The sequence below is a fragment of the Miniopterus schreibersii genome (genome assembly GCF_964146895.1).
Source record: "Miniopterus schreibersii genome assembly, chromosome: 10".
NCBI lineage: Eukaryota > Metazoa > Chordata > Mammalia > Chiroptera > Miniopteridae > Miniopterus > Miniopterus schreibersii.
Genome location: NC_138110.1, coordinates 55,295,077 through 55,319,393, shown reverse-complemented (window position 1 = coordinate 55,319,393; position 24,317 = coordinate 55,295,077). Strand labels below are relative to the sequence as shown.

The 24,317-nt window shown below is 52.0% G+C and overlaps 2 protein-coding genes across 9 annotated transcripts in view; one reads left to right on the top strand and one right to left on the bottom strand.

Moving 5' to 3' along the window:
• ZHX3 (zinc fingers and homeoboxes 3) overlaps positions 1–9,687 on the bottom strand; it is a 115,384-nt gene extending 105,697 nt beyond the window's left edge. The window contains exon 1 of the mRNA XM_081149738.1: positions 9,520–9,687. The gene's annotated coding sequence lies outside the window, so the exon portion shown is untranslated. The remainder of the gene's footprint in view (positions 1–9,519) is intronic.
• Positions 9,688–10,555: 868 nt separating this feature from the next.
• LPIN3 (lipin 3) overlaps positions 10,556–24,317 on the top strand; it is a 16,658-nt gene continuing 2,896 nt past the window's right edge. Inside the window, exons 1-16 of one of the 8 annotated variants that reach the window (XM_081149741.1) lie at positions 10,556–10,687; positions 14,252–14,404; positions 14,497–14,696; positions 15,815–15,910; positions 16,948–17,213; positions 17,407–17,487; positions 18,022–18,142; positions 18,315–18,591; positions 19,433–19,532; positions 19,673–19,833; positions 20,225–20,318; positions 20,416–20,485; positions 22,026–22,118; positions 22,196–22,239; positions 22,948–23,086; positions 24,085–24,233. In XM_081149741.1, coding sequence (XP_081005867.1) covers positions 14,505–14,696; positions 15,815–15,910; positions 16,948–17,213; positions 17,407–17,487; positions 18,022–18,142; positions 18,315–18,591; positions 19,433–19,532; positions 19,673–19,833; positions 20,225–20,318; positions 20,416–20,485; positions 22,026–22,118; positions 22,196–22,239; positions 22,948–23,086; positions 24,085–24,233 — 1,883 coding nt within the window. In that variant the 5' untranslated portion in view covers positions 10,556–10,687; positions 14,252–14,404; positions 14,497–14,504. Of the gene's footprint in view, positions 10,688–14,251; positions 14,405–14,496; positions 14,697–15,814; positions 15,911–16,947; positions 17,214–17,403; positions 17,488–18,021; positions 18,143–18,314; positions 18,592–19,432; positions 19,533–19,672; positions 19,834–20,224; positions 20,319–20,415; positions 20,486–22,025; positions 22,119–22,195; positions 22,240–22,947; positions 23,087–24,084; positions 24,234–24,317 lie in introns of all 8 variants that reach the window. The other 7 variants (XM_081149739.1, XM_081149742.1, XM_081149743.1 and 4 more) reach the window with 7 other exon arrangements.

Below are 24,317 nucleotides of genomic sequence, written 5' to 3'. Positions count from 1 at the left end.
TATTTATATGCTCATATTCATAGCAACATTACTCACAGTAGCCAAAATGTGGAAGCAGCCCAAATGTCCATCAACAGGTGAATGGAAAAACAAAACGAAACATATTCATACAGTGGAATATTATTCAGCCTTTAAAGGGAGAAAGTTCTGACACATAATACAACATAGATGAACCTTGAAGACATAATGCTACATGAAGCAAACCAGTCACAAAATACAAATACTCTATAGCTCCATTTATATGAAGCACAGGCATACCTCAGAGACATTATGGGTTCAGACCACCTCGATAAAGTGAATATAGCAATGCATTTTTTGGTTTCCAAGTGCATGTAAAAGTTATGTTTACACTATCCTATAGTCTATTAAGTGTGCATTAGCATTATGTTTAAAAAACAATGTATATATCTTGATTTAATAATACTTTATTATTAAAATAAAGTATTATTTTAGATAATTTTTGCAGATATTGCATTTTTTTTAAATTTTTTTTTTACAAATTAGAGTTAAGACACTCCACCAGCAAAAAGATTATGACTCATTGAAGTTTCAGGTAAATAATCCCTACTGGGGATGGAGCCCACAACCCAGGCATGTGCCCTGAATGGGAATCGAACTGGCGACCTCTCAGTGCACGGGATACGCTCAATCAACTGAGCCACACAGGCCAGGGCTTGTTATGTGTATTTTACAACAATTAAAAAAAATTTTAATGGAGAAGATAAAATGAAATAATAAAATATCCATAAGAAGTGAGAAAAAGAGAAAAACAGGAACAAAAACCAGGTAGGACAAATAGAAGACAGATAAGATTATAGAAGTGATTTGGAACCATACTGTAATTAAGTTAAATGTAAGCGGACTTAATATTTTAATAAAAAGTTTGACAGGCTGAATTAAACAAACAAAAAGACTCAGTGATACAATGTTTATAAGAGGCACACTGTAATTTAAGGACATATAGGTTAAAAGATTAAAATATGGAAATATAGCTACATTTAAGTAAGAAATAATACCTACCTTATACAAATTCTATAAGAAAATAGGGGGGCCAGGCTGGTGTGGCTTAGTGGTTGAGCATCGACCCATGAACCCGGAGATCGAGGTTCAATTCCCGGTCAGGACGCATGCCCAGGTTGTGGGCTCCATCCCTGGTGGGGGACGTGCAGGAGGCAGCCAATCGATGATTTTCTCTCATCATTGATGTTTCTAGCTCTCTTTCTCTCTCTTCATGGCTCTGAAATCAATTAAAAAACACACACACACACACATAAGAAAATAGGGGAACACGTCCCAACTTAATTTTTTAAGGTCAGCATAATCCTACCAAAACCTGGCAAGAACATGGCAAGAGAAAATATCTCAGACCAATATCTCTCATGACCATAAATACAACCCTAAACAAAATGTTAGCAAATCAAATCCAGCAACAAATCATAACCTAATGGAGTTTGTCCCAGAAATGCAAATCGGTTTAACATTTTAAAATCAACCAACCACATTAACAGAATAAAATAAAAAAATAATTTGATCATCTGAATAGACGATAAAAAAGCATTTGCTAAAATTCAATACCTATTCACAATAAAAACTTTTAGCAACCTAGGAATAGAACTTTCTCAGTCTGATACAGGGACTATAGGGGGGAAAAACACTAAAAAACCTGGAGCTAACATCATCCTTAATGGTAAAATATTGTACATTTTCCTACCTAAGGTCAGGAGCAGAGCAAGGATATCAGCTGTCACCACTTCTAATCAACATTTTACTACATGTCCTAGCCAGGACTATAAGGAAAGAAAAAAAAAGTCATAAAGAAAAAAGTAAACTGTTTTTATTCAAAGACAGCATGATTGTGGAGATAGAAAATCCTAAGGAATCTTAAACTTTTAGGACCAATAAATGACAATCTGGGTCCTATCAACAAGAGAAAGGTACTTCTCACAGTTCTGAAGGCTGAGAGCCTGAGATCAGGGTGCCACCATGGTCGGGTTCTGATGAAGGCCCTCTCCTGGGTTTCAAAATCAATACTATACCAAAATCAACCTTATTTCTATAGTCCAGCAAATGTCAGAAAATAGTTTTTTTAATAATCAAAATAGTTTTGAAATAAAAAAAATACCAGCACAGTCAAACCTCAGTTCTTGAACATCTCCCATCTCAATTCACTTCTCAACCCAACAGTCCTTTCTTGCTGACACCTGTATGGTCAGTCATGAGTCTCTCACACGACAAGCAAAGTGGCGAATGCGGGAGTATGAGTCAGTTTACTGCTAAACCTCATGTTGTTAATATCTCAGGAAATTGGGCTGCGAATATTTTCAAGTTGCTTTGCTTTTGTTGCTACATACTACTGTTAAATTTTCATTTTTTACTGTACATTTCATTCCTTTTTGTTAAATTTGCATTTATATTTCATTTTTAAAGTGCTTATTTATAGATTAAACAGTACATTAGACATGGACTGTATATAAGAAAGGGACTCATTTGGGGGGTCTGGGAGAGATTAATTCAATTTACATTATTTCTAATGGGGAAAATGATGCAGTTTTCGAACAGCCTTCCAGAACGAATTAAGTACCGTGCTTTTAAATCTTTTAATGTTTTCCCCACTTAACACTCTAAATCCCATCCAGGCTGTTGTATGTGTGTCAAGTTCGTAGCTGCTCACTGCTGTAAAATAAACCGATAGTTCTCAGTGAAATGAGGTCCGTCATTCAGCCATCCCGTCCTTGCCTCCCCTGCACCTCTGCCACAGCCGATGCTATCATAAATAACCTCCTTCTCATCATCTTAAGTGTCTAAAAAAACTTTCTTCAAAATATACTTCAAGGAGTGAGGTTGCTGAAGGACGTACCCTAGGCAGATCTCAGCTTTATGAGAGCGGCCTGCTTATTTTGCAGAAGGGCTGAGCAGGTTTCCAGTGAGGCCAGCTGGCCGTGAGGGCCCCCAGTCTCTTCACTTGAATTCCTGACCCCTTCATGCCACAATAAGACAGAGGGCAAGGACTTAAGTCCCTGGTGTCCCCCTTCAATTTGGTAGCGGCTTCACGGTTGCTGACAAAGAATTCAGGCACATGGCTGTGGCCATTCTGTAAGCTTAACAGGTGGAATTTCTCCTCTGTTTTTTTTGTGTTTTTTTAATCCTGCTTTGGGGAACGGTGCAGGTTAGAGACAGGAGCTCTCTAGCCCATCTTTTTGGGGACTCCCTGGCCACTGTCAAAGGTCCCGCCTACATGGGGAACTGGGTAGCATATGAAAAGTGTTTTAAGCAGCAAGGAACGCAGTGACCCAGCTGTCGCTCAGGAACACCTCAGTGAACAAGGCTGCAGAAAGGAAGTCATTACACAGACAGCTGGATTGTAAAAAAACAAGAATACTCCACACACCAAACTCTACAAAGCAGTGTGGCTGGGTGCCCCATGACTCAACGAGACGCTTCTGCCATGTGGCACACAACCCTCACCCACTGCTGGCCACACCTCTGAGCAGCTTGGAAAGCTGGCTGGGTGAGGGCCCCGGGGAAATCCACGACTGTCTTCTCTCCACCCTCTCTACTCTGCCCGTTGCTTCCTTCAGCATCTCCCTTCTTTCTCCTCACTCCTTCCTCTTTAAGCCCCTTGTCCTTAAAAAACAAACACACACTGGCAACCGACGGAATCAGACAGATACCAGCAACAAGTCTTATCACCTGGGCAGGGTCCAGAGCCCTGGAGAGAGAGGCCAGAGGAAGACAGACAGCAGCAAGGGATGGAGACTTCAAGGTAGAGGCCAGACCATCAAAGATGCAGACATTTACTCACTAATCTTCACTGGAGACCTACTCTGTGCCAGACACCATTCTGGGGATAGACCAGTGAAGACAGATCCAATGTCCTACCCTCCTGGGGGCTACATTCTCATGGGGGGAGACAGACAAACACCAAATACATAAATAAGTAAATTAGGTAGCATATGGAAAGGTGATTACGGGTACTGGAAAAGATTGGAGGGAAAAGATTGGAACAGGGAAAGGTGGACAGGAGGGGTCAGGGTAGAAAGGTGACATCTGAGTTATCTGGAGGTGGGGGGGGTGAGCTTTGTGGGTGTCTAGGGAAAGAGCATCCTGGGCAGAGAAAACTGCCGGGCAGAGGGAGCAGTGTGGCTGGCGTGCTTGAGGACAAACAAGGCGGTGAACGTGGGAGCTGCAGTCAGTGAGGGGAGCTGAGCGGGAGAGGAGGGCAGGGAGGTGGGAGGTGGGAGACTGGCAGCCACTGGGGGGTTTTGAGCAGGGACCTAACCAGGTTTTAACAGCGTCCACTGTCAGATGGCTTTGACCTCTGAGACTACAATGCAAGAGAAGTACAAAATGAGACAGTGTGGTGATGGTTTCATGGGTATCTACACCTGTCAAAGCTCAAATATACACTTTAAACATGAGGTTTACTGTTTGCCAGTCATACCTCAATACAACTGAAAAAGTATGGTGCTTTAAATCTTTTCCTGTTTCCCCACTTGACACTCTAAATTCCATCCAGGCTGTGGTGTGCACATCTAACTTGTAGCTGCTCACTGCTGTGTAGAAAGAAGTCTTGCCGAAGGTGAAGAATTTCATGAAGTGGAAGAGAGTGATGCTGGGACCAGCTGGAATCTCAGAAAGCACTGGCAGATGAGTGGCTGCAGTGCTAGCAAAGGACAGTCCCAGGGCAGCACTTTCAGGAGAATGATTTAAGTAAGACGTAAGAGAAGCCTTTGGAAAGACCAAAGGAGACCAGAATTGGTTTTGGTTGGTTGTGCTTTTTTGTAAAATACAAAACTACACAAAGGATGACATACCATGCAATCTACTCCCCTGCTCCCAAATTATTTAAATTACTCTTGGGTCACACTAAAAATTAGGATAGGGTGGCATGCATAACCAAAACTTCATTAAGTATAGGATAAGATTTTGTTCAGTATACTTTTAAATATAAGTTAATAACTGGTTTTCTTTTCTTCATATGTAATAGTTCCTACTTCACCAGCTTGCTTGTTATAAAGATTAAATAAGAGTATTTACTCCCTAACACATGCAACTAATACTTATTGTGGGTCTTCTTTTGTGTAGCAGGCACCACATGAGGTTCCAGGTTACAGTGATGAGCAAAAAGTGCCCTTGTGAAGACACAGTTTTCACTGAAAAGGTATATATAAAGTCTCACATAAAACACTAAGATGAAAAGACACATAATGCTATGAGAGCCTATGTAAGGAAAAGTCCGTGTAGCCAGAAGATGTATTAGTTAGATATTACTGTGTAACAAATCACTACAAACTTAGAGGTTTTGAACAACATACATGTATAATCTCACTACTTCTGTGAGTGAGGAGTCTGGGCACAGCTTAGTTGGGTCTTCTGCTTTGGGATTCACAAGGCTGCTATCAAGATGACAGCCAGGCTGCATTTTCATCTGGAGGTTAAACTGGGGAACAATTGCTTCCAAGCTCACTCAGGTTGTTGGCTGGATTCATTTTCTTGCGACAATAGCACTAAGGACTCTAGCTTCTTGCTGGAGGCTTCCACAGCTCCTAGAGACCACCCAAAGCTCCTTGCCATGCGAGCTTCCTAAACATGGCTGTTTACTTTGTCAAGTCAGCAAGGAGAGTCTCCAGAGCTTGTCTATAACATAATCATGGGAGTGACAGCCTGTCACCTCTGCCACATTCTGTTGGTTAAAATCAAATCACAGGTCCCGCCCACACTCAAGAGGAAGGGTTAACACAAAGGCATGAACACCAGGAGGCAAGGATACAGAGGGTCACCTTAAAGTCTGTCTGACACTGAGGCCTCCCTGAGGAAGTAACGATGGAGCTGGAATCTAGTACAATGACCAGCAGTACTGTGTCACTCTCCTGCTCAACAATCATCAGTTGTTCCTCAATGCCCATGGTTTTGCTCCATACTCCCGGCCAGGCAATCCGCGTGTACTCACTCTCTCCCCAGCATCCGCGCCTTCATTCACCACGTCCGCCTCTCCTGCATAATCCTCCATCTACTTACAACTCAACGCTGAGCATAAGCTGATCTTCCCTAAACAATAGTTTTGAACATCTATTTAAATGAAGAGTGCTATGCTAGCACCCCCCCTAAACTGCAAAGCATAAGGAGACATGGTCCTGAATGCCGGACGCAGGGCGGAGAGCAAAAGGTACACTCAAGCAAGGAGAGGAGGGACAGGAGGTCCCTTCGCTGAAGGTCAAGTCAGGGGGCAGTTGGTAAGTCCCACGGAGACTTTAGATGCACAGAAAGCTCCACTTTGTTCAACGCCTTGTGATCCTTCAGTATTCTTTCCTAGGCTGGAAAGCACGAGCGGGTTCCAAAAGGTTTCGGGCAAACTGACGTTTTTCTGGGAAGGAGAGTTGCAGCCGGAACTGCCCAGCCAGCCGCAGCCCACACTGCCAGGCAGCCTGGCCAGGCTGGCTCAGCCCCTGACTGGCACCAAAGGCTAAAGGAAGGAGTAGGAAAGGGCAACAGAAGTCTCCTGCCCTCCAGCCGAGGAATCCCTGACCACATCCAGGGCTAGTCCCTGAAAGGCTGGGGGTAGAGACCCCAGTAGCTCCGCAGCCTTAGCCACATCACCGGTTAAAGGGGACACGCTAGAGGAAAGCAACCCCAGGCCAGCAGCCCTGAGTCTGGCTTCCTGGGGCCTGCGGCAGGGGGCGGGGCCCACGCTGCTTCCTCAACCCGACCTCTTAGCCTCGGAATCTATTAGCCTTGGCCCTGCAACTCCTGCTCTGGGCCCCGCCCCCGCCCACTGCTGCAATAGGGGGTTGAATCTCTGCAGATGTCTTGGAGGGCAGAAGCAGCCTGGATCTAGGGGTGGCGGAAGGCCTGGCTCCCCAAAATCTCCCCCTACCCCTCTTCCCTAGTGCCCACTCCACCTGGAAGCCAGAGGGCTTTTTCTCAATACACATTAAAGCTTCATTCCTTCTGAGGACCTTGACACAATCCGAGTCCTTCCCCAGGCCACACCCCACTCCACTCACCTCACCTCTCCTCACCTCACCTCACTTCCCGTCCTCAGCAGTGAACTGCCCCCAGGGCCTTGCACAAACTAGTCCCTACACCTGAAACACTGTGCCCACCCTCCTTCACCAAACAAATTCCAACTTTTTTTCAGGCTCACGTATCTACTCGGGAAAGCTTTCCTTGACCCCTCCCACCCTGCTATGGGCTCCAGGGCTTGGCCCCCCTCAGCCCTCATCATCTTCCATGGTAGTCGCCTGACTGCCTGTCTGTTCTTGTCCTTCTTTCCCTCCTTCCTCCCCTTTCCCTCCCCCAAGCCTGTGCCGTGGCTGCAGCATCGCCGTGTCTGGCCCCGCACAGAGCTCGGTAAGATCATAAACACCTTGCCTGGTGGGTCTCTATACCTCTGCCCAGATGGGAGACTCCTGCAGTAGCTTTAAGTCTTAGAGCAGCGGGTCTCAAACTACAGCTCGCAACAGAATCACCTGGGGGAGGGGGCGGGGCTTATAAAATACAGGGGGCAGGGCCCCACCCCCAGAGTTTCTGATTCAGCAAGTCTGGAGTAGGGCCTGAGTTTGCATTTCTAGTTAAGTCCCCAGGTGCTGCTACTGCTGCTTGCTCAGGGACCAACTTTATGAATCTCTTAGAGCACTGGTTTCCTCATTGCTAGAACAGGGTCACTGCTGTTCCTACCACACTAGGTTTTGTGAGAATCCAATGGGACAATGCAGATGAAGAACTCAGCATTGTGCCTGCACCCCCTAGGTGCCCACTAAGTGTTTGCAATTGCTAAGGGGAGAGGGTAGGAGACATGCCAAGCAGGGAAAACGAATGGGAGCCGAGGCGGGAAAGGGCCCAAGCAGGGCAGCTGGGCTGACAGAAGAGCCAAGGTCAACCAAGCACAGCAGCCAGGGAGTCCAAATTGCACTATGGAAGCAGCTGGGAGCCACGAAGAGTTCTGGAGCAGGGCAGTGACAGGTGGAAGCTGAGTGTGGCAACACTGGGCAGGAGGCCGTTGCCGGCAGCAAATTCCACATGCTGTGTTCTACTGGGCTGTCTGGCCAGGCACTAGGTTGCCAGATTTAGTAAATAAAAATAATGGCTATATAGTTGAAGTTGAATTTCAGATAAACAAATAATTTTAGTATAAGTGCATCCCAAATATTGCATGGGACGCACACTAAAGAAAGCCCTTATGTTATTTATCAGAAATTCAAATTTAACTGGGCATCCTTTATTTTATTTATTTTGCTAAATCTGACAACCCTAGCCAGATAACAACTGCCTACCCCCAACCCGCAAGCTTGCATGCTGGAGGGAGAAGGTCCCAGGTTCCTCTGCCTCCCTTCCCATCAGGAGTGGTCCAAGCTGCAGGCCTGGGTGAGCAGGTCCTTTCAGCTCATGCCAGATGCACCCAGCAAGAAAGTAGTGGGACACAGTAAATAATCATTGGGTAAGTGACTTAACGAAGCACAGAAGGCTACCTAGTTCCATAAAGAAGGAAGTACCACCTGCACTCATGGATAATCAAGAAACCAACAGTTACTAGTAGCATAGGCCCATCTGATGAGTGTACCCTAGGAAAGGAGAAAATAGCCTCTATCCTTAACCCCAGAAAGCGACAAACACAAGTACTCACTGCAGGGTGCGCCCTGCCTCGTTCAGCTCAGTTGGGATTAGGACATTATACTACCAGAGGCTGCCTCTGTCTCCCCCAGCCTCATAATCACCAAATCTTTGATAATTTATAGTTCCAGAAACAAGCCTATCAGGAATTCAATTTCTGTAATAAACTTTATATCAACTTTTTTCCCTCTCTAACAAGGAACAATGAAAACATTTTGTGCTCCATCTTAAAAAATACGCATACGCGATAAACGTTATTGATTGAATGCCTAGTGTGTGCTCTGTGCTGTGTTCAGCATTTTATTTAGCCCAGTAGTTCTCAGCCGTGGTCACACATTACAATCACCTGAAGAGCTTTTTGTTTGTTTGTTTTTAATTCCAGTACCCCAGGCACCAGTATTTGGCCAGGACACTGGTTCCAATGTGCAGCCACAGGTAAGGAACACTGATTCCGTTCATCCTGTTTCATTCTCACAGTACGTCCTGAAAGGGAAGTTTTATCTCCATTTTGCAGATGAGCAAACTGAGGCTCGAAGAGGAGCGAGTGTGCACCTGTAGCCACAACCTCTGACCTCTCCTTCCTTCTTTCCTAGGCTCACTAAAGGGATTGCCCTGTGTCCAGTGTGTGCCTGGTATATACATACAATGCTTCTACAGGAAGCATTGTGACATGGCGCTGCCCTCTGGCCACCTCGAGAGAGCTCTGCTCCAAACAGGTTCAGGACTGACACCAAATGAACTTTTTTGCTAAAGCAAAGGCAACTGAGGTTCCAGCCAGGATCACAAAACAACGGTGGCCACGTCTCACTCCCCACTGCCCAGTGCCTTCCAAGTCTGGCTCTCTGCCACTGTGCCCCACCCCTCCAAGCCTCCCCTCGGCGCCCGACCTCTTCACGCAACTCCCCTCACCTCCTGAGCCTTCTCAGCGCGTCTTTGCAAGGGCCACATCCCGAGAGGCTGTCGGAGAGGTCCTCGATACAGGACAGCGAATCACAGACACAGAAGAAAACCGTTCCCTGGCCGGAGCCTCGCCCGTGGCTCGCCCGCCGACGGATCTTTCCAGAAGCGCGCGCACCTGGGCTCACCCGTGGGCGGCTCCTGGCGCTTGCCGGCCCCGGGAGGACGCCGAGCTGGGCGGGAAGGCTGGTCACCGCCTGCCCTCTGCTGGCCACTGGCGGTATTGAGCCTGCTACCGCTCGACGAGCGCGTCGACTAGGTGGAATGAAGGGGAGGGCCCTTACTGAGCTCCTGCCATTTGCCAGGAACTGAACTGGGCGCTGGGCCGTAAGAATGAACGCGTCCTGCTCTCTAGGAGTTCAAGTTCAGATGACGAGGCAGACAGCAATCATGCCGTCGTTCGAGCAAATATGAAATTACAACTGTGGCCTATGTGAGCATGTGACAGATAGGAGGGTCCCGTTCAGCCTGGAGCGTGGGGTGGTGGTAGAGGGGTCAGGGGAAATTGCCCCCAAGGAGGTGACGTTTGAATACCAGTGCCTCATAAAGTCATTCCGCTTCATGTCAAAATCCTGCAAGGCGGCTCTCCCCTTTGACAAAGCAGAAAACAGGCTCAGACGGGGGAAAACTTATCCAGAGTCACACAGCGAGCTGGTTGGCAAAGCCAGGAGGCTCTGGGTCCCCGGGACTCGAAGGGCCCGGCTTTTCCGAGGCTCCCGGCGGTGAGGCAGGGGGCCGGCCGCGCGCTTGCCGCTTCCAGCAGCTCTGGGGCGCCGGGAGGGGCAGGGGCGGAGCCTGGGCGGGGGCGGGGCCTGGGCGGGGCCTGGCGGGGCGGGGCGGGGCCGGGGCGGGGCGGGGCCTGAAGTCGGACCCTGTCCAGACTCTATAAGTGAAAGGGAGGCCCTGGGCGTGGGGACTGGGCGGGGGTGGGGTCTTTCGGGGGGTGGAGCCCGCCCTTGGCTCGTGGAAGGGGCGGAGCCGGGATCTCACCCTGTCCTGGAGGAGCCGGAAGTGCCAAGTGGGTGCGAGTGCGGGGCCAAGGACACTTACCCGCTGACCCTGTGCACTCAGGTAGAGGCGACGGCTACGGGTCCCGGAGGTCCAGTGGGCAGCTCCAAAGGTAGGGCCCACCCCGGGCCTGCGAGGAGGCACCCCTCCCCGCCCCGCCCCGCCCCCCGTCCCGCCGCTCGACCCTCATTCCTTCCTGTTGACCGGCTGAGCCCTCTCTAGCCGTCAAAAGGGAACTCTCGGCTTGAGGAACTCCCTCCGTCTTTGTTCCTGGCCCGGCGGCGGGGGCCCGGACATCCAGAATGTGGGGTCAGAAGATAATGAGATGCAAAAACCTTTCAGGGGACGCTGGCCCAGCATCTTCCCAGGCTGCCTGCCTGACCTTGGGGAGGTAACCCACCTTCCCTGGTACTGAGTTTTCTCAGTTGCAAAGCAGGGTCTGACCCTTGCCCTGCCTGCCCTGAGGCTGGAGAGGTCGGATGGGGCAGCTGTGAAGGCCGCTGGGCTGGTTGTTTCCCTTCCAGAGCTATAGGAATTCTTACCCACCTGCTCCCTTTGGTCCTAGGTAGGGAGCCCTTCTCCCACCTCTCCCTAAATCTGGGAGCCCGGAAAAGCTGAAAGCTCCCACCTAGGGCCTCTTGTTCTGGCTTCCTTGTGGTGGAGTTGTGTGCTGGCTTGGGAGGCCTGTGGATATTACCAGCATGGGCTCTGAGGCTTGGGCACCCTGTGAGGCCTGCCTGGAGCCCACCTGCTCACTTTGCAAACTGTGGGGCCACCCTCACACAGGGCCTTGAATGCCGAGTTAAGAAGTCTAAACTCTCAACGGTGGGCAGGGACAGTGCATTAGAGTCTGACTTGTAGTGTCATCAGGACCAGCCTGGGTGAACGGGGCTGTCACAATGTCAAAAAAGATGCTGCGGATAGGTGACATGTATGGGCATTTATTGCATGCTAGTACTTTACACAAATTATGTCAGTAATTACGTATGCGTCCCTTATGTTATCCCCATTTCAGAGGCTGAAACTGGCTCAGAGAGGTGAAGAGACTAGCTCAAGGTCACAGCTAGTGTCAGGGAGGGGATTAGAACCCAGTCTGGTGCCTTATCCACAGTGTCCTGTTGCCATCCAAGATCTAGGCATTGGGTAATAAAGCTTTGACCTAGGACAGCAGGAGGAGAAAGGAGGAACCAAACGAGCAGAAAATTGGGGAATAGAATTCAGAGGGTTTGGGGGGGTACCCATGAATCCTGAGAGAAATTCAGCTGACCAGGGTTTGGGGGGGAGATTAAGTGTTTGACTTTAGACATGTTAGTTTGGGGTGAAGGATAGCATAGGGGAGCCAAGCAGAGCTTCCCCCCATCTGGAGAAGACCAAGGAGGCAGAGCTGGGTCCTTGGGAGAGGAGATGCCTTCAGGGATGGGTGCAGGTAGAGGAGGGCGGCCCAGGGCCTGGTTCACAGGAGTCCTTCCAAATGCTGAGCAGACAGATGTGGGGACATCCACTCGTGGGGTGGGAGAACAGGTTGAGGAATGAATTATAGAATGAGAAGGTTTGAAACATTGAAGCCCTGTTTCATAGAAGGGGAAACTGAGGCTAGCAACGTACTTGCCTGAGTACACTCCATGGGGGGATCAGCATAGGACCCAGGACCTCCCTGGGTGACATCTCTGCCGTTCAGCTCTTTCTACTACCTCAGTGGCTCTCAACCAAGGCCAATTTTGACAATGTTTGGAGACAATTTGATTATCACAACTAGAGGGGATGCTACTATTGGTATCTAGTGGTAGAGACCACGGATGCTGCTAAACATCCTACAATCCCCCTACAACAAAGAATTGTCCAGCCCCAATCATCAACAGTTCCAAAGTTGAGAAACCCTGTACTCAGTCAAGCTCAGCTTCCCCGCCCCCCCCCCCAAGCTCTTTGGCCCTCAGCAGAGCAGATAGCTCAGTCTTGGGCCTCCAGCTGGGCAGACCTTTGCCCCCACCTCTGGTCTGCCTCTCCCATGATTTCTCCTTTATTCTTGGAAGCTTCTAGAGTCCTCTCTGCTTTTCCTGGGCACAGTGGTCTAGAGTCCTGCCCACCACATGTCTGCCTTTGTCAGTCTGTTGGGGGAGCCAGACCCATATTCACAGAGTTTGGCATTAGGCAGAGAGAAACCAAAGTGAAATTTTCTCATAGCAAAGAGTAGGTGCCTTACAGATAAAATATTCATTACATTCAAGTGACATGTATTTATTACATTTAAGTGACATGTTCAGGGTCCAAAGATCTTCATTTTATCTCAGTTTTCACTTTAGCAGTTGAAATTGTACCTTATGTTTGTGGGACTCCACACTTCTAACAAGCTCCTAGGTGCTGCTGGTGCTGCTGGGGATGGACCACACTTTGAGTGGCAAGGTATTACAGGCCTGTGCGCAAGGGGGCTGTGGGCCGGGCTGCCCTCTCTGCAGACAACTGTGGTGTGGTTTGGGGACCATGGAGTAGAAGGAAGCATGGTATGGAGTCAGGAAACCAGGATGTGAGTCATCACTCCCTCACCACATCTACGGCCTCTTAGCTTAATAGAGTTTGGATAAGTCACTTAACTTCTTTGAGTGGTGGTCTTGCCTGGCAGGCGGTCCTACAGGGGTTCTGATTCAGGGTTTTGAGAGGAAGTGCCGTGTGGAAATGAATGGCCTGTGTCTTGGCAGCCAGAGGGGCAGTGGGCCACTGGCCTGGCCAGTGGGGAGGGCAATGAGCTGAAGCTAGCAGGCAGGCACCACACCAGCATGAAGGCGGCTCTCATGGCTCTGGCTTTTCTCTGTGGCTGTCACAGCCTCTTGTTTCTGGCTCACCCAGCTGTGTGGGAAAGCTGGAGGGACCGGTCTGGCTGGGGGAAGGAGGAGAGCTTTGGGTGCCACAGGCCAGCCCAAGGCCTGAATGTGGATCTGAGGACTGGGGGTCAGGGCTGAGAACTATGGCCTAGAGACACTGGGGTCAGCTGTGGGCCATGGATGGACTTCTCACCCTCCCAAGGAAACTGGGAAGGACTTCGTAGTTTGGAGCCTTAAACTGGGAGCTCCCTCCACAGATAGCTATAAAGAAATGCCCTGCCTCTAGCATCTGACCCCAGGAATAGAGCTGGGCAGAGCCTTAGGCCCCTGGGGTGCTCCCACCCCTGGTTCCTCACAAACCAGCCACAATGGACCAGCAAGGCCCCTTCCAATTCCTACGACCAGAAGGCAGCAAGTCAGCTGAATCCATTTCTCAGATGGAAAATTTGAGACTCATGTCTCCCCATTTGCGGGAAAGATTTCGGCCTTTAGGGCTGTTGCCTGTTATCCAGCAGGGGCCAGGGCCTGATATATCATGAGCTTGCCCCTCATTGGCCCCAGGGAGGGTGTCTACCTCCTCATGTTCCCACAGTTGGGCCTCCTAAGGTTCTGTGGCTGGGGCTCGAATCTCAGCTCCTCTCCTTCCTAGTTGTGAGATCCTGGGCAAGTCACTCCACCTCTCTGAGCCTCAGCTGGCTTGTCCGTAAACAGGAATAATGACACCCACTCTGCCAAGCTTATAGGTTGTTGTGAAGAGGAAATGAGCCCTGTCACTGAGCACTGTGGTCATTATCATTACTCATGGCATTTAGAGGCCCAAAGAGCCCCAGATCACCTTACCTTGTGCCCTCATTTGACAGATGTGGGTATCAGCTCCTGGAGAAGGGAGGCAGCTGTCCAGGAGTCTCGTGGTTGATCAGTGGATGAGCCAGAGCTAGAACCCACGTCTGCCGGCACCCCTCCTGTCCTGTGACTGCTGCCCATCCTCGAAGGTGCTCCAAGGGCCACACACCGTAAGCCCGGGGACCCCGGGGTCAGGCTACAAAGTCTCCCTCCGGAGGGAGGGGGACGAGACCTTGGTCCCAGCACTCCCTCCCTTTGCCAGCCCCAGCCATGAACTACGTGGGTCAGCTGGCTGGGACCGTGTTTGGGACGGTGAAGGAGCTGTACCGGGGCCTAAACCCGGCCACGCTGAGCGGTTGCATCGATGTGCTGGTCGTGAAGCAGGCGGACGGCTCCTTCCAGTGCTCGCCCTTCCACGTGCGTTTTGGCAAGCTGGGTGTCCTGCGGTCCCGGGAGAAGGTGGTGAGTGCTGGCATCATGCCGAGGGCCACTGCGGGGTGGGCTTTTGAGGCCAGAGTGGCCACTGCAGTCGCAGGAGAGAATCTAGGCCTCCCTTAGGTGGGGATCTGTCCTCGGGACAGGCTTCCTTTCATATTTTTTTTGATAATTTTGGGTTAGTTTGGGGTTTTGGTCCAAGAGGGTTCCTGTTTCCCCTAAAAGCAGCGTGGTGGAGCCATGGGACCTGGCTTTAGCTTACTAAGACCTTACCTGGGTGTTCTTGGTAAGTTGCTTCACCTGTGCAAATGGACGTGCTCTCTGCCTGGTGATTAAACAGGAGCTGATGACATTATCCCCGGCCAGGCCCATGGGTGACTCAGAGGTTAGCACCGAGATCCAGCGTGTGAAACAAGGCTTGGTGGGCCCAGACCCCTCATGCTGGGGTGACCATGAACTTTCCAGAATCCAAATAGGACAGCGTAACCTTGTGGGAGACAGGATAGCTGAATAGTTAAGAGCTTGGCGTGTGGACTCAGACTCTGGGCTCATAGCCTCATTTGGCTACTTCCCAGAGAATTACTTCACCCCTCTGAGCCTCAGTTTCTTCATCTATAAAGGGGGGATAATGATAGGAGTTGCTGCAAGGGGTGGCTGTGAGGATTAAACAAGATGGTGTAGACAAAACATGGTACCAGTGCCTAGGAAATGGGCACTCCTACCATTGTTGGTGTGCTCAGCAATGTTTGAGCACTGCCCTGGGGCTGGGACTCAACAGTGACAAGATGAATCATGTCCTTGTTCTTATGGGCTGTGGGAGAGCGAGGACCACGGAAACCAGGGCATAAACAAGAACAGTGAGACCATGAGACATGCAACAAAGCCTAGAGAATGGGGAACTGTGTTGGGGGGCACAGAGAGCTCAGCCAAGCCTCCTTGAGGAAGCAGAGACCCTCAGTGGGGAGCAGCCAGGTTCACCAAGGGCTGGGGAAGATGGTTCCAGCCAATGCAGGGCTCGAGGGGCAGCAGGGAGCCCGTCTCCTGGACCAGCTGGGAGGCCAGCGCCCCAGTGGACTGGAGCGTGGGAGTAAGGGCAGACGGGGTGGGGGAGCATGTGCCTCATGCCCCATCACTCCCTGTTTCAGGTGGACATCGAGATCAATGGGGAACCCGTGGACTTGCACATGAAGCTGGGGGACAGCGGGGAGGCCTTCTTCGTCCAGGAGCTGGAGAGCGATGAGGTAAGCACCTCTGTCCTTGACAGCACCTGCCCCTGCCCCTTCTCTAGTGCCCCCTCTGGGCAGGGCCTTGGGGTTTGTCACTGTCCCCACCCAGGCAGTACTCCATCAGTGAGGGTCCGATGCAGGGGCATGGGTTAGGGCTGGCACTCATGATATACTATGGGTGCCTGGGTAGAATTTGGGGGTGGGGCGTGGTAGGGATGAAGGCTGACTTACCTCCCAGGGGAAGGTTTCTCAGAAGAGGACACCTGAGCTGGTCTCCCAAAAGGTGAAAAGGAGGCCTTCCTCGGGCAGTTTGGAGAGGAGGAGGGAGCTGAGGAGTGGCTGGGGCTGGAGAGCGGAAGATGGTGTGTTCTGGATCTGGGGCTGGCTCACTGCAGCTGGAACATGGAAATGTGTGGGTGGGGACTGAAGAGAGGGGTGCTTGCAGAAGAGAGGCAGGCCCAGCACAAACCAGCAGGTGTTTAAATAGTTTGAGCTTAGCTTTAACTGAGCCCCTACTATATGCCAGACACTATGCAGTGGACTCGGATGTGGGGCGACCCCTACCTTCAAAGAAGGTTCCCAGGCAAACCTGGGAGACAGACACATAAACAATGGGTAATGAAACTCTTGAGTCATTACAGTGAAGGGGGTTGGAACTGAGGCTGAGGATAGTCAGGGCAAACTTCCTGGAGGAGGTGATGCCTGGCTATCTTAAAAGGGAAGTAGGCATCTACTGTGGTAGGTGTGGGCAAAGATGAGAGGCTGATGCTCAGGTTTCTGCACAGATGGTGTGGTTCATGCAGCAGTCTGGGCTGCCAGGGATGCAGGCAGCCTCTGGGGTTGGGGCTGCTTTATCGCCGAGAGAGCTCTCAGGCCAGCAGCAGTTGCAGGCCATGTTGCTGTCCCCTCTGTCCAGCCTCCAGGCCTGTTTTCCTAACCCTAAATGAGCTCATTCCAGGGCCCAGATGCTGGCAGGGCTCAGGATGACTGGTGACAAGAGTGGCCCCCCCTAAGCTGTAGCCCCTCAGTCCTGCCCCTGGCCTTCTCCACAGGAACATGTGCCTCCCCGCCTGTGCACATCACCCATACCTTGGGGAGGCCTGTCTGGGTTCCCCTCAGACTCCCAGCTGGGTACCGCCAGTGAATCTGAGCCCATCATCATGGGTATGGCCTCCACGGGAAGGAAGAAGAGGCTTCGTAGGAGGAAACCCAGGTGGAAAGAGGACACGGTGGCAGACGATTCTAGTTCTGAGGAGCTGGAGGCGGGCGCTGAGAGTGAGCTGTCCCTGCTGGAGAAGCCGAGGCTGGAGCCCCCAGGGTGTGTGGGGGCCAAGGGTGTGAGGATGCCAACTGGGGTTCAAGCACTGCTTCCTCTGCTGGTGCTGTGTGACCCTGGGCAAGGGCCTTGACCTCCCTGGGCTTTAGTTGCTTCACCTCTCCAGGCTCTCATGCCCTGTCCAGGGTGCCCTGTGCTGTCAGTGACCATTTATTTCCCTGTGGCCCCTCAGCAGTATCCAGTTGGAAGAGGAGTCCTCCTTGCAGCCCACCGACATCCACCCCTACTCCGATGGCGAGTGGCCCTCCCAGGCCAGGTGAGAGTCCAGGTGGGCTGCAGGCAGGGACTCAAGACCAAGGTTTCAGAGCGGTCTCTATTTACATTTTTCTAATAAATAATGACTTAGAACACATTTGATGTGTTTGCTGGCCATTTATATATGTCCTTTGTAAAGTGTTCAAGTATCCTGCCCATTAAAAAAAAAAAATGTGGTAAAATGCACATAACATAAAATTTACCATTTTAATCATAGTAAAGTGCATGATTCAGTGGCATTTAATAAAGTCATGATGCTGTGCCACCATCTAGGACAATCCTCATCTAGTTCCAGAATTTTTTAATCACCCCAAATGGAAAACCCATACCCATGAAGCAGTCACAAATTTGCCCCCCCCCCTTTTTTTTACTGGACTGCCTTATTGTTGATTAGTAGGAGTTCTTTACATATTTACATGTTCTTTATATATTCTGGATCCAACACAAGCATAAAATATGTTTTGCAAATATTTTTTCCCAGGCTGGGATGGGCGGCAGGCTGTTTTGGGGGTCTCTGAGTTCTTGTTTCCTGCAGCCTTTCGTCAGGTGAGCTAACATCCCCTAAGAGCGACTCGGAGCTGGAGGTGAGGACCCCGGAGCCCAGCCCCCTGAGAGCTGAGTCCCACATGCAGTGGGCCTGGGGGAGGCTGCCTAAGGTGAGTTCCTCTGTGTCAACCCCCCCATCCCTGCCTTTCAGGGGCTCCCTGGCCCCTGCAGATAAGGACTGGAGTGACTGAGACTTGGGCCATCTCCCTAGGGCCTTGTGGGGCATAGGAAGCAGGCCTGGATCAGCCTAACTGACCTCCTTTCCTGTTTGTTTGACTGAAGGTGGCCAAAGCTGAGTGGCTTATGTCCTCGATGATCCCTGATGGCAGCACTGGGGCAGCCTCACCTCCTCAGGGAGAGCCCAGCACCCCTGACCATCAGCCTGACGTGAAGGTGCCCTCTCTGATGGGTCCCCCTCTCCCTGCCCCTGAGAGAGAAAACACCAAGACTCAGCAGCCCAGGGATGCAGGTCTCTCCCCTGCCTCAAAATCATGGAGCTGGGCCACTTTGGAGGGTCCAGCTCCCACCAGGCCGCCAGAGGGGGTCTCCAGGAAAAAAGGTGAGTGATGGCTGGACACTCCCCAGCGCTTCTCTGGCCTCATGTTACCTCCAGGGTGGACTCTGGGACGTCAGGCATGTTTTGAGCACCTACTATGTGCCAGGCACTGTGTTTGGCACCAGCCCTCATGAGGCTCACAGTCTGGTGGGCAGACAGATGGCACATGCAGAAGCCAGGAAGAGCGTTACATGGTGATGTGGGACCAATCATTGGGTGGGACAGGGCTACCTAGATCGCATGGTCAGGGAAGGCCCCTGTGAGTGGGTGATGTTTGAGCTGAGACATGAACAATGAATATCTAGCCAAGTGGGGATCAGGGAAAGAGAATTCTAGGCAGAGGGCATGTCATGAAACCTCAGTTCCTAGACATGAAACCTCTCTCCTTCCTTATGCCCTCATGTGTCAAGGCCATGAGGAAGGAGAGAGGTTTCATGTCTAGGAACTGAGGCAGCTAGAATGTCTTGAGCGAGGCAGAGGAGAAGGTTGGGAGAGGAAGCCAGAGAGATGAGCAGAGGCTGGACATTCCCAGCTCACCAGCTGGGGTTTATCCTGAGTGTGTGGGAAGGCACTGGGCCTGCGCTGCCCAAATCGGTAGTCACTAGCTACACATGGCTACTTAAAATTAAGTAACATTTAAAATTCCATTTCTCCATCACACCACATTTTAAGTGTGCTGATAGTTGCCTGTGGCCGTTGGCTGCCGTACTGAATGTGCAGACCTGAGACATTTCTATCATTCCAGAAAGTCTCCTGGACAGTGCTGCTTTAGGGCGCTCAAAGGCAAGGGGGCTTCATACTGCGCACATGTCAGGTCTACAGGTGTCACCTCCTTTGCCCTCAGGCTCCCTGAAGAGAAGCCAGCACCTGGGCCCCAGTGACATCTACCTAGATGACTTGCCCTCTCTGGACTCTGAGAATGCAGCCCTCTACTTCCCCCAGAGGTGCTGGGTTCTGGGTGCCTGGGTGTCTTGGGATTGGGTCCCGTGGGGCCAGGGGTTGGCTATCAGGGGCCTGAGAGGGGTGAGGCCCCTCCTCCCAGCCTCCTTGTATTCATGTCACTGTGGGCCCTTTTCCCCCTCAGTGACTGTGGGCTGGGGCCCAGGAGGTGGAGTGAACCTGGTAATCAGAAGATGCTGGGGGACCCCAACCCTGAGCAGGAGCCAGAACCTGCTCCGGACACAGTGGACACAATAGTACTGTCCCTTTGTGGTGGACTGGCTGACAGCCGGGACATTTCCCTGGGTATGTCTGACCATGAGCCCTTCTAATAAGGACTGGAACTGAGCCTGGGGGCTGGGAAGAGGAGGGAGGGTCCCAGAGGTTGCGGTGGCAGAGGTGTGAGGCTGGGTCTGGCTCCCCTGCATTCTCTGTCCCATGAAGCCCACACTCAGCCAGCAAGGGTGGGGCATTCCCAAGGCCCCGGGAAACAAAGGCCTAATGCTCAGCTGTGACTTACCCTCTGAATCCAGGATAGCCAGTGCCTGGGGTGGAAACAGCAGGTGCAAAACCCCAGGAAGGGAGGAGCCCTGTGGGAGGCCCGAGTGGTAGAGTGTGAAGGGACCAGGAGAGACTGGGGCAGTGGGTCATGCAGGACATGTCAGCCTCCCCCCTCACTCTCTGCCTCTGTGCCCAGAGAAGTTCAACAGGCACATAGTCTCCTACCAGGATCTCACCCAAAACCCTGGCCTCCTGGACGACCCAAACCTGGTGGTGAAAGTCAATGAGAAGTGAGTACCAGGGCTGGGCTGCTGGCTGCCACAGTCACCCCACTTCCTTCATGGCCCTGCAGCTTCTGTAGCCCCAACACCTGTTCTGTCCCTCCAGGCATTATAACTGGGCTGTAGCTGCCCCCATGATCCTCTCCCTGCAAGCCTTCCAGAAGAACTTGCCCAAGGTAATGGTTAGAGCACCACTGGCCTCCTGGGGAAAGTGGCCATAGCCTCAGGGTAGGGGGCCCTTAGCCAGGAAGTGGGGGTGGGCAGAGATGAGTCTGGAGCTGAGTGACTGCAAGACCTACCCTGGGAGAGGAGACCAAGGTCCCCCTGAAGCCTCCTCCTTGCTGTGTGGACAGAGCTACCCCCTTCCCTGGTTTCCTGGCATAGCTGAATCCCACTGGATTTGGACTTTACTTCAAAGGTGCTCAGGACAAACCAGAGGGGGATAAATATTCAACAGGGACATGCCTTCAACAGGAGATTTTGAGATCTGAGATGAGGCTTGGGCCCACTCCTCACCTTACCCTGAGAACCGCTCCAGGCTGGGCTCTGGGTGCTTGCTCGCTTTATCAGCACACATTTGTTGTGTACCTACTGTGTGCCAGGGACAGTCATGCCCTCAAAGAAAGACAATTAATCAAAGATTCAGCCAGGTGAATGTAAAATTCATCTGTGAGCATTGGAAGGAGAGGTCAGAGATGCTTTGAGAGCCTGCAACAGGGAGGTTTGCTGACCAAGTGCCCACTGGGCAGAGGTCAGAAGGATGAGTAAGCCTTAGGCAGGTGAGGGGCAGGAACAGCATGTACAGATGCTCAGAGGTGGGAAGGAACCCCGCCTCTTTCAGTCCCTCCCAGAACCTCCACCCTGTGCTGACCTGTACCTGCCCCTCTGCCCTACTGGAAGTGGTCCAGGGCCCTGCCCTGATCTCTTCGCCACTCGATTAGATGCCCAAAGAACATCACTAACCAGATGTAGACAGCCGGTGCCTCCCTTTGGTGATGCTCAGCTCCATCCTCTGGCTGGCTCTGGGTCTGAGCTACGACCACAGCCTGTGAGAAGGAAGAGGGTCTCTCTCCTGCTTGGCTGTCCTCACCCGGACAGACCCTCTATTGAGATGCCTGAGACTCCCTCAGCCTGTTCCCAGCTCAAGTGGGCACCCTGGGCAACCCACCCCAAGCCCATTTCTTAGGTGCACCATTCTCTTTGTAGGAAGCACAAATCTAATCAGTATTTTTCACAAGGTCATGTTGCGCCCACCAGACAGGAACGGTAACATACAGAGTGAGCTGTTCATGGGATAGAATCACTGGCCTTATGAGTACCTGTGTTAGTCTTGGAGGTTGAGGGGAGTACTGGCCCTAGACTTCCCTTCCTGCTGCCACTTGGTGGCATCATGCAGGGAGTATCATGCAGGTCTTGAGAAACTCCAAAAACACTGCCTTCAGCTACTCTAGGGAAATTGACCCACAAGATTTGGGGGCCAGACTAAGGTTGGGCTAAAGGTAGGGGGCCAGAGCTGGGATGAAGCGGGGATGGGCAGGAGTGGCCCTTGCTCTGCTGTGCTTAGTCACATGAATCCCAGGGTGGAGGTGGGGATGTTTCCTCAGACTCCTTGCTTGATGGTCAGCCCCAGACTCTAGGCTCATGGTGACCCCAAGGGCAGCCTAAGGTGGGTTCATGTAATGAGGGGGAAATGCCATGGCCTTTATCTGCCCACAGAGCACCGTGGACAAGCTGGAGAAGGAGAAGATGCCTAGGAAGGGTGGGCGGTGGTGGTTTTCCTGGCGACGCAGGGACTTCCCAGCCGAGGAGGTGGGTGGTCACGGTCACAGGGCGGGGTCAGCCCAGGCAGGAGCCAGTTGTTCACTAGATGGATGTTCTTCTCATAGAGAAGTGCCCAGAGGGAGAAGACCACAGCCAGGGAGCCAAGCGGGTGAGTTGATCTCTTGGGTGGGAGCCTGGGAGGATTGCCGTTGGAGGGCAGGGTGGAGCCAGCACCCCCCAGCAGTGGTTCTTTGTCACTCCCCAATCACTTCTCCACCCTTTCTTTTTCCCAAGAAACACCCTCATTTCACAGATGGGAAAACTGAGACTTAGAGATACACCAGAGGCCCCACTGCCGAGAAATGGCAGAACTGGGATGGGTGCCCAGACTCCTGGCCCAGACAAGGGGTGACTGCAATAAGCAGGGCAGATCCTCCCCTCTCCACCAGGGGCCTGCTGACCTTGCTTCCTTTTTTAACTCTGAACTGAGCCAGAACCCAAGGTTGGGGGTTGGTGGCCAAGGGTAAGTCAACTGAAGCCAAAGGAGGTGAAGTTGGGAATAAACACTAAAACATACTTCTAGGTTTTCAGATAAATGTCTCCAGGCAGGCACTGGCTTCCTGGCTGTAGAGAGGCACTGAGGGCTGAGAGCCTGGGCCCTCGGCTCCAGCTCTGCCATCACCTTTCTGGGTGCAGACTTAGGCTGCTATCACCCCCAAAATGGGTGGCACCTAGAAGGAGGGCTTTCTGATTCCCTTGGTAGTTTCTGGAGGGGCAGAGACAGGCCTGGGCCCCTGTGGCCAGGGCCGAGGGTTATCTACCTCAAGTGCAGGGCCTTCTGTTGGGGGAGGTGGCCTGAGAGCTGGGCTGCCCACAGGGAGAAGACTGACGTTCTGAGCAGCGAGGATGATGCCCCAGACAGCCCTGTCATCCTTGGGGCTCCCTCCCTGCCACCCTCGCCTCCAGCCTACACTCCTACCTACAAGAAGTCCCTCCGCCTCTCCTCCGATCAGATTGTAAGTATACACCGGTGTGTTCATGTAGGGGCAGTGGGCTGGTGATAACTGTCCCAGAGCCCCATGGGGCCTGGCTAAGGAGTGGCTCCACAGAGCCACATATTCACTAAAGCCCAGAGTCCATCCCCTTGGCAGCCTCTCTAAGCCTCTGCTTGAATACCTCCAGGGGCAGTGGGCTCACTTCTTTACATGCCTGTCCATTTCTCTGTCAAATGCTTTCACTGGAAAAGCCCTGTGTGTGCCTGAAGTATTGACCTGCAGTGGCTGACTGCTCTGGTCTGCCCTTGGAAGCCATACTAAAGGAATCAAATGGTGATGACAGCCCTTCAGATTGGCCCCTGAGTCATGTCCTTGAGCTCAGTAACAGGTGGCTCCTGTATAAGAATGTTTTCTCCCTGAGTTTGGCTCCATGGTCAGGGAGGTGCCTGGGAGGCCTGGGGGGTCTGGTACAGAGCAGCTGCCACCTGTGTAGTACCCTGGGGCTCACACCGGCTATGGCTGAGCTGCCCTGATCCTTCTCTATGGACCAAGGAAAGGGCTAAGGTCTCTCTTTGGAGATGTCTCAGGTACCTCTTTGGAGGATGTCACAAGGTACCCTAGCCCCAGGCAAGGGGCTGCCTGTGATGATTCCCACAGGGCCCTTCTATGGAATGATATGTCTCCTTGCCAAGGGCATTGGGGCTGACCTGAGAAACTTGAGTGGGAGCCACGGGCCATGCTTTGTCCTTGAGCTTCACCCCAAGGAGGAGGGGGGGTTAGTGCTCCTGTGCCTGGCACTGTGTGGGCCCCAGCACTCCCTCACTTCCACCTCGTGGCCGCCCTCTGCCCTCATGGATGTGTCTGTGTGCGGCTTTCCGATGGATTCAGGCAGGTTCTCTGAGCTGGGAAGGGAAGGAGAATGAGAGGCCTGGGAATTGAAGGCCACAGTTTGGGGTGACAGGGGGTGGACAGTGCCTGGCTGTGGCAGATCACAGCTCCCTGCCTTTGCCTGGCCCCAGCGGCGGCTGAACCTGCAGGAAGGTGCCAATGATGTGGTCTTCAGCGTGACAACCCAGTACCAGGGCACTTGTCGCTGCAGAGCCACCATCTACCTGTGGAAGTGGGACGACAAGGTGGTGATCTCCGACATCGACGGCACCATCACCAAGTGAGGCCTGGTTGGTGGCAGAGAGGCAGGGCCTGGAGACTTGCCTCCCTCTGTGCCGGGGGATGGGGCACAGGGGAGAGGGCC